Below are 13,548 nucleotides of genomic sequence, written 5' to 3'. Positions count from 1 at the left end.
GACAGGGTATTTCTGTGTATCCCAGGCCAACATTGGACTTAGCATTCTTTTGCCAGTAAGCATTATAGGTATATGCCACCACACTCAACCCAAGAAAATGTTATTATCCAAAAAGTGGGCATTACTAACCCAGAATCTTCTGAAGATAATACATACTCTAACTCTGGCAAGCAGACCTCTGTGGTGCCCAATTCTAAATGTCATTTTCCATTAGAAATCTGTCTGAGCAATGAATGATTTCAGGTATGAGACAAGAAACCTCAAGGTGAACCTGAAATATTTTTTAATTATTAGTTTTTATTCAGTTTTTAAATTTTAAAATTTGTGCTTTTACATTTATTTATTTAATTTTATATTTATGAGAGTCTTGCCTGCTTACATGTATATGCACCACCTGAAAGCCTGGGGCCCTTGGTGTTAAGAAGAGGGTGTTGGGTCCCCTGAAACTGAAGTTATAGATGATGTGAGCTACCATATGGGTCCTGGGAAACAAACCTTGGCCCTCAGCAGGAGTAAGTGCTCTCAACTCCTGAGCCATCTCTCCAGACCTTCATGTTTATTTGTTTTCATTCATTTCTTTATTTATTTTGTGGGTATATGGGTATGTGTGAGTGGGTGCCCACATGGCAGCTCATAACCATCTGTAACTCTAGTCCCAAGATATCTGACTTACATGTAGGCAACTCACACATGAACATCAAAATAAACATAAGCTATTTAATTACTACAACAACTTTAAAGAATGTTCTCTGTTTCTATTTTATCAATGAATTTAACCAACTTGACCAAGGGGTTGGAGAGATGGCTCAGCGTTTTAGAGCACTTGCTGCTCTTATTGAGTTCCTAGCTCCTACAACACAGGACTCAACATAGCCTGTAGCTTGAATTCCAGGGAAATCCAACATTGTTTTCTGATCTATACAGGTGCCCAAATACACAGTCACATACACATATATAAAAATAAAATCTTCAACTTTTTTTAATTGGCTTGGTGGCGTACACCTCTAATCTCAGCACTTGAGAGGCAGATACAGGCAGATCTCTATGAGTTCAAGGCCATCCTGGACTACAGAGCAAGTTCTAGGATAGCCAGGGATACATAGTGAGAACTTGTCTCAAACAAACAATAAAAAGAATTAAACAAAAAAAAGTTTAATTGTCCAAAAGCATGCAGTAATATAGCAATATTTGAACCAAGACACTCTAACTCTGGTTTCTACATTTTTTTTACCATTTTCTTTTTTTTTTCCGAGACAGGGTTCCTCTTTGTGTAGTCCTGACTGTCCTGGAACTTGATCTGTGCACTAGGCTGGCCCTCAACTCACAGAGATCCACCTGCTTCTGCCTCCTGGGTGCTGTAATTAAAGGTGTGTGCCACCACCACTGGCTCTGACTTCTACTTTTAAAAGTCTCTTTTCCTTTCTTTTTGAAGATAACGGCATCTGCTGAAGAATTTTAAGAAAGAAACTAATATAATTCAACTTGTGGGAGGATGCCTCTAAGTGATAGAAGATGAGATTTAAAAAAAGTCAAATGTTCATTCACTTAATGGCTATTGAGCATCCTTCATGTGTTCATTCTAGGCAGCAAGGATATAATAATACAGATTACAGGAATGATGGGGAATTCACACTTGGATATGGAAAGATTGTGAATAAACATATCAACAAGAAATAACTGGACTGAAGAGATGTCTCAGTAGTTAAGGGCATATACTGCTGTTCCTGAGGACCTAAGTTCAAATTCTAACACCTGCTTCAGGCAGCTCATGACTGTTCTATAACTCCATCTCTAGTAGATCCAATGTCTGAGGCCTTTGCAGGCATCTGCACTCATGTGCACACAACCACACAGAGACACACATACAAATAACTGAAAACCTTGCAAAGTAGTGATGATACACACCTTTAATCCCAGCACTCAGGAGGCAGAGGCAGGCAGATCTCTGAATTTGAGCCCAGTCTGGTCTATAGAGCAAGTTCCAGGACAGTCAGAGCTACAGAGAGAAACTCAGAAAAAATATATAAAAAATAATTAAATCTTTTTTAAAAACTAGTATATGAAATGACAATAAGTGTACTTGCTGTGTCAACTTGACATAAGCTAGAGTCATCAGAGAGGAGGGGCTCTCATCAATTGAGGAAATGTCTCCATGAGATGGGCTGTGGACAAGCCTGTAGGACATTCTCTTAATTAGTGATTCATGGGGGAGAGCCCCGTCCACTGTGGGTGTGGAAACCCTAGGCTGGTAGTCCTGGGTTCTGTAAAAACCCAGGCTGAGCAGACTGAGCAAGCAAGCCATGGGGAGCAAGTAAATAGTAAACAGAACTCCATGACCTCTGCATGAGTTCCTGCCTCCAGGTTCCCGACTTGCATGAGTTTCTGCCCTCACTGCCTTTGATGAGCTGTTATATGGAACTGTGAGTGAAATAAATCCTTTCCTTCCCATGGTGTTTCATCGCAGCAAAAGTTACCCTAAGACAACACCTTTGATGAAGAAAAATATATAGATGAGAATATAGGGAGAGATGTTATAATTTAAGATAAGAATACCATTATGGTCTCACTGAAAAGGTAAAATCTGAAGAAACAGATGTGAAGGGAACAAAAGGATAGTTTATAAAAGAACAATCTAGAATGCAAAATGCCAAACAGATGTATGCTTAAGGTATGGAGAATACACCAATAAGAAAACAAACTATTGTTTATTTGTTTATTATGACTCTTTTGCCTGTATGCATGTATGTGCGCCATCTGTGTCCTTGTTGGAGTCCCTGGGGTCACAGATGGCAGTGAGTTACCATGTGGGTGCTAGAAAGTGAAATTGGATCCTCTGCAAGATAACTCTATGATTAATTATTAGTAGCATTTATTACTGTTATTACTTTTTAAGGTTTTTGAGATATGCTTTCTCCGGGTAAAGAGCCCTGGCTGTCCTGGAACACACTCTATAGACCATGTTGGCCTCCAAAGCACAGAAATCCACCTACCTCTGCCTCCTGAGTGCTGGGATGAAAGAAGAGCATCACAGATGGGCTGCAGGATAGCTCTTACCCTTTGGCTCCCCTCTACAGAGTCTTTACATTGGGAGAAGTTGACTTTTGCGCTAAAAGAAATGGAGAGTCACTGGTGATCCCTGAGCGCAGGAATAACACAGCCTAACATTAAACAGGTACAGCAGCTTTTATTGAGCTGTACTCACATGCCATAACATTTACTCTCTTATGGCATTCAGGCCAATGATTTCTTTTAGTGTTTCCACAGTCGTGAAAATGTCAACACTACCCAATTCCAAGATATTTTCATTGTACCAAAAGAAATCCCGTACTCTTTACCAGTCGCTTCTTCCCTCAGTCCCTTGTATCTGCTAATTTAGTATGTTTCTGTCCATTTGCCTATTCTAAATATTTCATATTAATGTAATTATACAATGTATTTTTTATGATGGGCTTATCATGTAGTATACAATCTTCATGCCGATTATAGCATATACCAGTCCTTCATTGTTTTTTAAAAAATTATAAACTTTATTATAAAAACAAAGTTTCTAAATAAAATAAACATCATACATTAAAATTAGCCAGACCCAAAGTCAGCGACTTCTATACAGTTAGAGTAGCCATTCTGCAGCTGTGGAATTTCATATTGGATTCTACACTTTCTCTACAGAATATATTTTTCTGCTCTCAGCAACCACCAAAAATGAAAAAATCCAACACAATTTAGAACCAGAAAAAACCCTAGTTTTATATCCGCTTTTATAACTCATGTCCGTTCAGGCCTTCCTGCTCCCCTGATATGCAGCCTTTCTTGTTTTCTTTTCTATGTTCTATTTACACTGTACCGTATTACAGCTGTTTGCATCTAAGGTATATTACTGACTAGATCCTGCATATGAGGGAAAACATGGACCTTTCCTTTCTGAGATTGTGTTACTTCGCTTACAATTATACATCTTAAGTCTACTCAGTTTCCTGAAAATTTTGTGATTTCGCATTTGGGGGGACAGATTTCGAGACAGGATTTCTCTGTATATTCCTGGTTGTTTTGGAACTTGTTCGGTTGACTAAGCTGACTTCGAACTCAGAGATCCGCCTTCCTCTGCCTCCAGAGGGCTATGATAAAAGGCGTGCACCACCACTGCCTGGCTCCTTTTACTTTTTTCTGTGTCCTCAACAAGATTTTTGCAAATTTTTTTTGCATTTTTTCATAATGAAATGTAAAGCAGAAATTGAAAGCCTGTGGGATAAATGTAAACATAGTTTTGTGAACATTTTGTTTTAGCTTATACATCTGTATATACAAACACATGGTATGTGTTTGATGTAAAATATTTTTGTGCAGTAGGTCAGGATCTAAAAACAAGAAGTTTGAGGGTTGGAGAGAAGATGGCACAATGTCTAAGAAAGCGCCTCTCTCTTTCTCTGTTATACCTGTTATTTTTGAGAAAGGGTCTCTCCACATTAGTGTTCTTTGAAAAGAATATGATGATAGGATGCCCCAGGCGGCTCGCAGAGCAGCTTCTAGTCCGACAAAGATGGCTGTGGGTCCCTGCAAGATCTCTAGGATGGCAGCGCCATGCAGCCGGGGGAGTCAGGCGGTTACGGCGGATAAAAGGCTCACAGGACATAGTATTATTTAAAGAAGAGGAAGACATTTATTGCTTAAAGAAGAGGAAAACAGAGAGACATAAGAAAAACATAGAGAAGAACAAAGACACATGTACACACAACAAGAGACAAACACAAGAGAGAGAAAAGATGGCGGCGAGGGAGGTCAGAAGTGGCTGGGGTGGGCGTGGTTAGTCCTTAAAGTGACCGCAAAAGAATAACACACATAGTCCTACTTATCCTGGAACTCACTATGTAGACTAGACTGGCCTCGAATACACAGAAATCCTCCTGAGTGCTGGGATTATATGCCTGTGCTACAACTCTTGACAAAGAGCCCACTTCACTTAAATTAAGTGAGTTGTTTTCAGCATGTAACTCCAGCATCAGGGGATCTGCGGCCCTCTTCAGGCCTTCTTGGGTATTGCACTTACATTTAAAATTAAAATCTTAAAAAAATAGTTCGGGGTGTGGCGATGGTGGCGCCCGCCTTTAATCACAGCATTCGGTAGACAGAGGCAGGTGGATTTCTGTGAGTTCGAGGCCGGCCAGGTCTACAAAGCAAGTTCCAGAAGAGCCAATAAACGGGTAGAGAAACACTATGCACATGGTTTTTCTCAACGCCGAGATCGGTGGCTGGCCCAGGACACATTAAGAACTGTTGGACTCTAGTGTCCAAACCGAGAAGGAGTCGCCCCCAGAGACCATCTCACATGAGACCTCCTGCTCAGTCAGCAACAGAGGGGTCGTTGCCCACAGTGGCAGTGGCGGCGTGGGGCGCGGGCTCCTTGGCCTTCTTCCGGCCAGGGACTCTGGCTGCTATTCCTTGCCCCTCTTTGCTGTGCTGCTCTGGTTAGCTCTCGGGCTCTGCTCCTTGCGGTTCCGCCTCATAGGCCACTGAATTTGCGCTGCTGGCCTTGGATCTGTTCCAAACTCCGGTGAGGTGGGGGCATCCACCAGCCTGCCTGAGCCTCTCCAGCCTGAAGCGCCCTTGGCGCCCACCCCGCCTGCTACCCTGGGGCTGCTCCCACCTGGCTCATTGTTGTCTGCAGGGGTCTTGCCCAGCAAGGTGGCAAAGGCTGAGAGCAGCCTGCTTTCCCTGCAGGGGAAACAGCAGGGGGAGTGAAAACAAAAAGGCTTTTAATTCCAGATCTACAGTTCATAAGGTGGTTCATTGATAACATAGAGTACTCAGTTCATAGTCAAATGTTTTAGACACAGCAAAGGGGAATTCCTCCCCCCGCCCCCGTATACCCCAGAATCAGACACCTGGGTGCACAACATAATCAAGTGGGGGAATTTCAGTACTGTCATGGTGGCCACTGCGTAGGCCTCTCAGGTGGGCAGAGCACCGCTTCAGCAGCCGGCTGTATTCATTGTCGTTCTCTGACCACTACTGCTCAGCAGCTGCTTTGGGAAGTGTCTTGAGCCCAAAGCCCTGTAGGGCCATTCCTCCTGATTGTTTTTTGTTTTTTGTTTTTTTTTATTCGATCCAGATGGTGGCAGCTTAAGTCCATATTCGGCCACTCAGGGGCTACTCTGTCTGAGGTGCACAGTCTCTGCAGCTGTCGTCTTCTGTTGCCTCCCTATCTGTCTAATTTTTTTTTCTTTTATTAAGTCCTGGAGGGAGCATCTCTGCAGTCCCTTCATTCTCTGCAACTTGTTACAAATGTCTGACGCTGACTGATCTATAAAAGACATCATTACATTGGCTTGGCGATCTGCCTGCAAGAGTACTATCATACCTTTGTACTATTGCTCTTACCTTAGCCAAATTAGCAAATTAATGGGGTGCTTTGCAACCCCCCTTTTTAGACCCACCAGTCAGAATCTGGCATTAAAGATGGAGCTGCTCCCTACCAGCTGGAGTATTGAAGTCCCATTTGGGTCAAGTCAGAGGGAAGGCATCCCGTCATGTCCTCTATCGTTCGGTGATTGGGTTGGCCTGCTGTCAGCTCCTGGGACATTTTTTTAAACTTTAAAGAGAACTAACTGTTTTTCCTCTGTAGTCAGGAGCACCTGTAAGAGTTGCTGGCAATCATCCTGAATGGGCTGATGGTAACCAGAACAGATTCTATAAGCCCAGTCACGGTCTGAGGGTCCCAAGAAAAGAAAGGGTTATAAGTAAAGATTAGAGGCAGAAAAAAAAAGCAGTATTGTAATTGACCTGATACTGAGCAAAAGGGAAATGCTTGGGAGGTCACTCTCTCCCTAGCGGACGTCCCTCCCCTGTCCCAGCGTAGATGCTGAGTGCTGAAGTTTTTAGGGCTAGGACCCGACCAGCAGGGCTCCTCAGGAACGAAGTGTTTCCTCTGGGGAGGAGGAGGGAGAAGTCTGCCATGCTTGACTGGATAACAGGAAGAACTGGAGATGCCTGGATTCTGGGTTTCTTTCGCTCCTGTACAGGAAAGAGAGAAGACAAAGGGCTCAGGGAGGCGCAGCCACCATATCGCCTCCTCCAGCTATGGGGCTGCTTTCGGAATCAGGGAAACTGATGATGGCCAGGGGGCCATTGACAGGTTCTGAATTCCTGCAGGTGGATTTTAACAAAGACAAACTGACATACAAAAACAAAAATACATAGAAGCAGACACAAATTTAAAACCAGAAGCTGGTGCTCTCATCACCACTCTAGTGCAGAACTGAAAATACATAAAAACAAAAAGACAGACGTAGACTCAAAATCAGAAGCCGTGCAGCAGCAGATCCAAAAATATAGATGGAGGATCACGCCTCCCCTGGAGATTAGGGTGACCTGGTCACCCTTCCCTCCAGTAAATGCCCATGAAACGTTTTTCAGGGCTAGGGCAAGGGATCTCAGGACACGTCTGCCTCCTCCCTTAGCCCTGTTTCAATATAGACCCTGCGCAAGTATAATTTTTAAATTATTTATTTATAATTACATAGAAACAGAAATATAATATATAAACAGACAGACATAAAAATGAGCTCGTTTCTTTATATCTCCAACTGGGTGTAGAGTATGTCTGGGAGCAACTCGATTCCTGGTCAGGGAACCAAATGTTGGACTCTAGTGTCCAAACCGAGAAGGAGTCGCCCCCAGAGACCGTCTCATATACCACAGCCGATGCAAAAACATGAGGATTTTATTAATTCTGTCATGACAGGGTCCCTCAGCATTCGGGAAGCCGAGAGACCCCAACTAGCTGGTACAGTCTACTTTTAAAGGAGAAGGCCCCATAGAAACAAGAGGGGTTGTTCCTTGACTATTATGATTGGCTTATTCGAAAAGGGCTAATACCAATAATTGACTGGAGAACTATTGTCAGATCAGATGAGGTAAGAGGTCATTTTGACCCCGTTTCCCAGGGGACTGAGTCAAAACATACGTGTATGGGTAATTATTCAGGAACTGAGTACGTGCAGCACTGAGGCACAGAGGTTGAGAGGGTTTGGAATTGTCAGAAATGGCTTCAGAATTGTCTAAAATCTTACAGAACAGAAAATGTACATTGAAAGGACCAGGGGAGCGCACCTGGAGAGCCCAAGGAAGGCTTCCAGAAGTCCCAGCCGCTGGCAGCGAGCGACTACCCAGGTCACCAGCGCCCGAGGCTGTGAGGAGGCGGGCCCAGAAGCGGAGCACGCGCAGTAGTAGGCCCCGCCCTGCGCAGAGAGGCTGCGCCTTCAGCTGCCAGGGCCGTCAGTCACTGCGAGCTGTCCCCGCCCCCTCCACTACCACCCGCGACTGCGCGCAGAGCCTCTGAGGGCGCCTGCGGGAAGGGACGCGGCGGGTAAGCGGGTCCTGCGTCCGGTGTGTGTTTCTCACAGGTTTAGGAACGTCCTCTTGTCCGGCTCTCCGGACCGGCAAGATGCCAGTGACTGGTGCTTTGGAACGCACTTTCCTCGGCTTTTCTCCTGCCACCTCCGAGTCCAAGTGATGTCGCCGTCGCCGCAGCGTTCTCTGTTCTCCCCACCCCCACTGGGAAACCCAAAGCCGGCCCGGGCCCTGATTTTCTGCCGGCTTTGTGGCCTGAGTTCCTTACTTGGTCTGCGCCGTCGATAGCACCGAGTTGATTTTCTGCCTTTAGTGTCGATCAGCTGAGGGAGAAAGCTAGCTCCAGCCTCCAACTCAGTCACAGAAAAGAATCTCAGTTGTTTTGATGCTCAGCTGGAGTTCTGGCCTCCTTACTGAGTCAACTTTCAGATGCTCTTGAGAGGGAAATCGAGGCCACCAAAACATAAGCCCTCTTTGGTTACCCTGATCGTGTCCATCGTTGGCTAATAAACGGCTTTTCAAGTTGGATCTGTTGAGACATAGGCCTTAGATCCCTATGCACTACCCCAGAACTCTGCTTTTCCTATGTAATGTCCAATCATTTCCCGTTTGGGATGAGGCACTTCACTGGCAGTGGGATGGAATCAGCATTTACTCAGGAGGGTGACAGCAAACATTCGGCTCTACTGCCAGAGTGATATTTAGTACACTGTTTCTTGTAACAGGAGCTATTTTGACTTAGTGACTGTGTTTTGGTACTTTCAGTAAGAGACAAACGTAGGAAACCTCGCATCACACCTCAGGGGTTCAAAATCTTCTACTGGGGAAAAAAAAAACAAAGCACAAACAAGGTTGATATCCATGCCATGTTTAGTAACATCTACAGGTCGGATTTTTTTTTCCTTTTTTTTTTTTTCTTTTTGGTTTTTCGAGACAGTGTTTTTCTGTAGCTTTGGAGCCTGTTCTGGAAGTCCCACTGTAGACCAGGCTAGCCTTGAATTCAGAGAGATCCATACAGGCCGAATTTCTACATGGAGGGGAAATAGACTTGCTTGTAAGATGTTGGCATTGTGTACATACTGAAGTGAAATTTTAGTGACTCCCTTCAAGCCTCTCAAAGTTTCTAGATAGTCATACATAACAGTTTTATTGTTATTAAGATAAGGTTTCACTAGTCTTGGCTGGCCTGGAACTAAGACATCTGCCGGCCTCTGCACCACACCCAGCCCCAGCCTGTTTTTACTGATAATTTTGACTGAGTTCTATATTCTGAACTAGTTTTTCGTTTGCTTTATTTTGTGTCATTGGTGTTTTGCCTACATGTATGTCTGCGAGAGGGTGTCAGAAGCCCTGGAACTGGAGTTACAGACAGTTGTGAGCTGCCTTGTGGTTGCTGGGAATTGAACCCAGGTCCCCTAGAAGAGCAGCCAGTGCTTTCAGCCTCTGAGCCGTCTCTCCAGCCCCATGAACAATTTTTTTTAAATGTCAGCTTAAAACAGTTCTGTCAATTTTATTACTAATTTTCCTTCATGCCAAAGTACAAGACCATGATCACCTTAACAGTTTCTCTGCTGTACCTGCCTGTCTTATATTGTAAGAATGCATGATTTATTCAGTAACTTAAATTTATCCCTTTGATTCTCATTAAAATCTATACTATTGCTTATCTGCAATTTTTGTTTGTGACATAAGAAATAATAAAAGAATTGGATTTTTGTTATCTCCTACTTCATGCATACTTGAAGAACCCAAGAGTTCTGAAATTACTATTGACATGTTTATTTTTGTTAAACCTATAAAGATTTAGGTTCAAGTTTCTGTACTTGGGTTCCATTCTCTACAACTTGGTCTGATAATTTCTATGCAATATGATATGGTAGGAACAACCTTAGGCTTAGAATAAATAAACATGAGACTGCCGATATACTAATGCTGGGGAAAGTCTGATAGTTTCCTTTTCTGTGACCTCAGAGATTATCTTTTTCTTTTCATCTCTTAGATATTATGATAATTACAATTGAGGATAAGGCATAGACCTTTAGTTCCAGCACTCAGAAGGCAAAGGCAGATGGATTGTTTTGAGTTTGAGGGAAGTCTACATAGTGAGTTCCAGTCTGGCCAAGGCTATATGGTGAGACCCTGTCTTAAAGAAACAGAACCAAACAAAACAAAAACCACAGTTGCTATAATTTGTGCAGAAGCTAACAATTGAGTCAGATATGGCAGCACATGCCTGTAATCCCAGCACTAGGGTGTCAGGGAAGGAGGGTCATTACAAGTTTGAGACCCTTGTCTCATAAAACAAAAACCCAAGCCTTTTGTTTTTTCTTATTTCACAAACATTTGAAATGCTGATATATGTTGGAGACCGATCCTATAGCAATAGAAGCCAATTCCTGTCATGAAGGGACTATCTTTCAAGAAATTGGTGTGTTTATGAATGTGTGTAAACTGGGATTAAGATGGCAGAAATATCTAACAAGGTTGAGTGTAATATAAGCTATAACATAGGTAGGTTAGGATGATCACCAAGTCTAGAGGACAGAAACAGAAAAATGTTGTCTGGAAAAGCTTTATTTGAACAGTTTTGGGTTATAACAAGGATCCCCAAAGGCTTCCTATGTTGAGGGAAGCATGCAGATTGAAAGATTTTAAGCAGACATTTGGGCTGGTCACAGTTGATTTTTAGAAGTTCATCCTGCCTAGGATGTCTACTTCCTGACTGTCATGATAAGAGTTTCGCCTTTGCTCCTTCGTCTCTTTACCCAAGGAGGGGTTTGCGACTGTTCTTTATACCTTACTTCCATTTATCTTTTAGTGCCCAACTTAGTGCTTATTTCTTCTGTGAAGTGTCCTTTGTTGTACACATTCTGTTACCAAAAAGCATCTTAGAAGTCATACCATACGGTATAGCTCTTATTTGTTTGGTATGTGTTTTACGATCCTAATTAAATAAATGATAGAGAATGTTTCATCTATATGTGAATAGAAAATATATTAACAAAAAGATATGTTTGATCTTTGTGTTTTGTTTCTCAGGGTAGAAGCAAATAATGGGCAAGAGTCTCTTTAATTAACCTGTGGTCATCATGTCTAAGGAGGAGTGTGCCAAGGCTGGCGATAGCTCATTTTCCTCTGATAAACATGCCCAGCTCATCTTGGCCCAAATCAACAAAATGAGAAATGGACAGCATTTCTGTGATGTCCAGCTGCAGGTTGGGAAGGAAACCTTTCACGCTCACCGGCTGGTTCTGGCTGCGAGCAGTCCATACTTCGCAGCTTTGTTCACTGGAGGAATGAAAGAGTCCTCAAGAGACATTGTACAGATTCTAGGAGTTGAAGCTGAAATCTTTCAGTTACTTCTAGACTTCATCTACACAGGTATATCTATGTGGTACTTTTCTCTTGCTGTGATGAAATACCATGACCAAAGTAACTTATAGACATTTCTTTATTTGTATTTGTAAATATTGTTTGTTTTTTATTTTAGTGTTCAAAACAGGATTTCTTTGTATAGCCCTGGCTGCCCTGGAACTCGTTTTGTAGACCAGGCTGTCCTCGAACTCACCCAAATCTGCCTGTTGCTACCTCCTGGGTGTTGGGATTAAAGGTGTGCACCACCACCACCCAGCTTAAAGTGTATTTACTTTTATTTTATGTGAATGAATATTTTGCCTACATGTGTGTAAGTGAACCACTTGCATGGAGTATCTGTGTGAAGATCAGAAGAGGGCATTAGATCTCCTAGAATTGGAATTACAGAAGGTTATGAGCCACTGTGTGTGCTGGGAACTGAAGACGTGTCCTCAGGAAATGCAGGAGCATTTAACTTTTGAGTCATCTTCCAGCCCTTAATTACTTTTATAGTTAGAAAAAAAACGGAAACAAATACTTTATTTGTTCTAGTTTTGAGAATATACTAGTTCTCTTTAAGAAATTATGTAGAAGGCTCAAGTGAGATGGCTCAGTGGGTAAAGGTGCTTGCTACCTTACTACCAAGCCTCTTGACCTGAGTTCAGGCTTACACACACACACACACACACACGCACACACACACACACACACACGGTAGAGGTGAAGGATAATTTAAAAAAATTAAAAAAGGAACTACTTGGGAGAAATATTTACATGATCCAATAAAGTTTTGGTTTTTAAGTGCATGGTATTTGAGTCTGGAAATGGCTCTGTGGTTCAGAGTACTGACTATTCTTTCAGAGGATCCAGATTTGGTTCCCAGCACCAACTGTAGTTCTAGCTTCTATATGTTCATAGTGTAAAACATATACTAACACACACACACACACACACATCTACATAAAATAAACATTTTAAATGCATACTATTTATATTTGAGAAAATATGAAATGATTTGTTTCTCATATATTTTCTTGGAAATTTTCAGAAATCACTAATAAAATTTCTTCTGTGTGTGTGTGTGTATGTGTGTGTGTGTGTCTCCCCTTGATAATCATATAATCCTATACTTTTAAATCTCAGTTTGTATTCATTATTTTTCCTGTTTCTTTAATCACTGGCTTTTTACTCATAAATAACTTTTTGAGCATCTAGTTTGATTAGATCATTTGAGCATAGAAAAGCAAGTCATGCCTACACAAACTTTAATATGCATATCCTCCCTCCCCACCTGCCCCCTGCCCAAGATGGTTTCTCTGTGTAACAACAGCCTAGCTGTACTGAAACTTGATTTGTAGGCCAGACTGGCCTCCCAAGTGTTGGGACAGGTAGTTTAATGCAGTGACTGTTATAAAAGGGATAAGTTCCTCTTTTGGGAGCTCACATAAATACCATGTGGGAGTGGTCCTGGAGGGTCAGGACCTGGCATGCTGGGATTTGGAGTCCAGACCAAAGCAACTCCCAGATCAGAGAGGCTGGGATAGATGCTAGGGGCTGGGGACTACGCCCCCAACTTAACAATGGAGTCTTTAGGGGAAGAAATCCAAATATTTAGTAGCTTCTCATGTGTTATAGAGTCTTTATTATGCCTTATATTTAAAAACTAACATTGTATGACATTTTATCATAAATGAGTATAGTAAACCTGCTTTCTTCCCCCTCCCCAATACCTCAGTAAGTTTGTTAATTGCATATAATCTGTGTTGAAAGTATGAATTTTACTTGGATGTAGCGTGAACTTTTTTAATCCCAGCACCCAGAATGCAGAAAAGATATTGGAAGTTGGAA

General features: G+C 42.4%; 1 protein-coding gene and 1 long non-coding RNA gene across 3 annotated transcripts in view; one reads left to right on the top strand and one right to left on the bottom strand.

Annotated features, from left to right (window-relative positions):
• Nucleotides 1-6,741: 6,741 nt before the first annotated feature.
• On the bottom strand, nucleotides 6,742-8,195 carry LOC148122713 (uncharacterized). Its single transcript, XR_015737521.1, has 2 exons — nucleotides 8,107-8,195; nucleotides 6,742-7,008 (listed from the first exon to the last, which is right to left on the bottom strand). It is a non-coding gene; the product is annotated as an uncharacterized LOC148122713 (long non-coding RNA).
• A 72-nt stretch (nucleotides 8,196-8,267) lies between these two features.
• Nucleotides 8,268-13,548, top strand: part of Ipp (intracisternal A particle-promoted polypeptide) — a 35,799-nt gene continuing 30,518 nt past the window's right edge. For both annotated transcript variants that reach the window (XM_048443947.3, XM_048443946.3), the window contains exons 1-2: nucleotides 8,268-8,362; nucleotides 11,386-11,727. In XM_048443947.3, the coding sequence (XP_048299904.1) occupies nucleotides 11,436-11,727 (292 nt within the window). In that variant the 5' untranslated portion in view covers nucleotides 8,268-8,362; nucleotides 11,386-11,435. The remainder of the gene's footprint in view (nucleotides 8,363-11,385; nucleotides 11,728-13,548) is intronic.

This window comes from Myodes glareolus, chromosome 3 (genome assembly GCF_982192425.1).
Source record: "Myodes glareolus chromosome 3, mMyoGla1.1, whole genome shotgun sequence".
Classification (NCBI taxonomy): Eukaryota; Metazoa; Chordata; class Mammalia; order Rodentia; family Cricetidae; genus Myodes; species Myodes glareolus.
The sequence above is the reverse complement of the archived record's forward strand: the minus strand, read 5'-3'. Positions and strand labels throughout refer to the sequence as shown.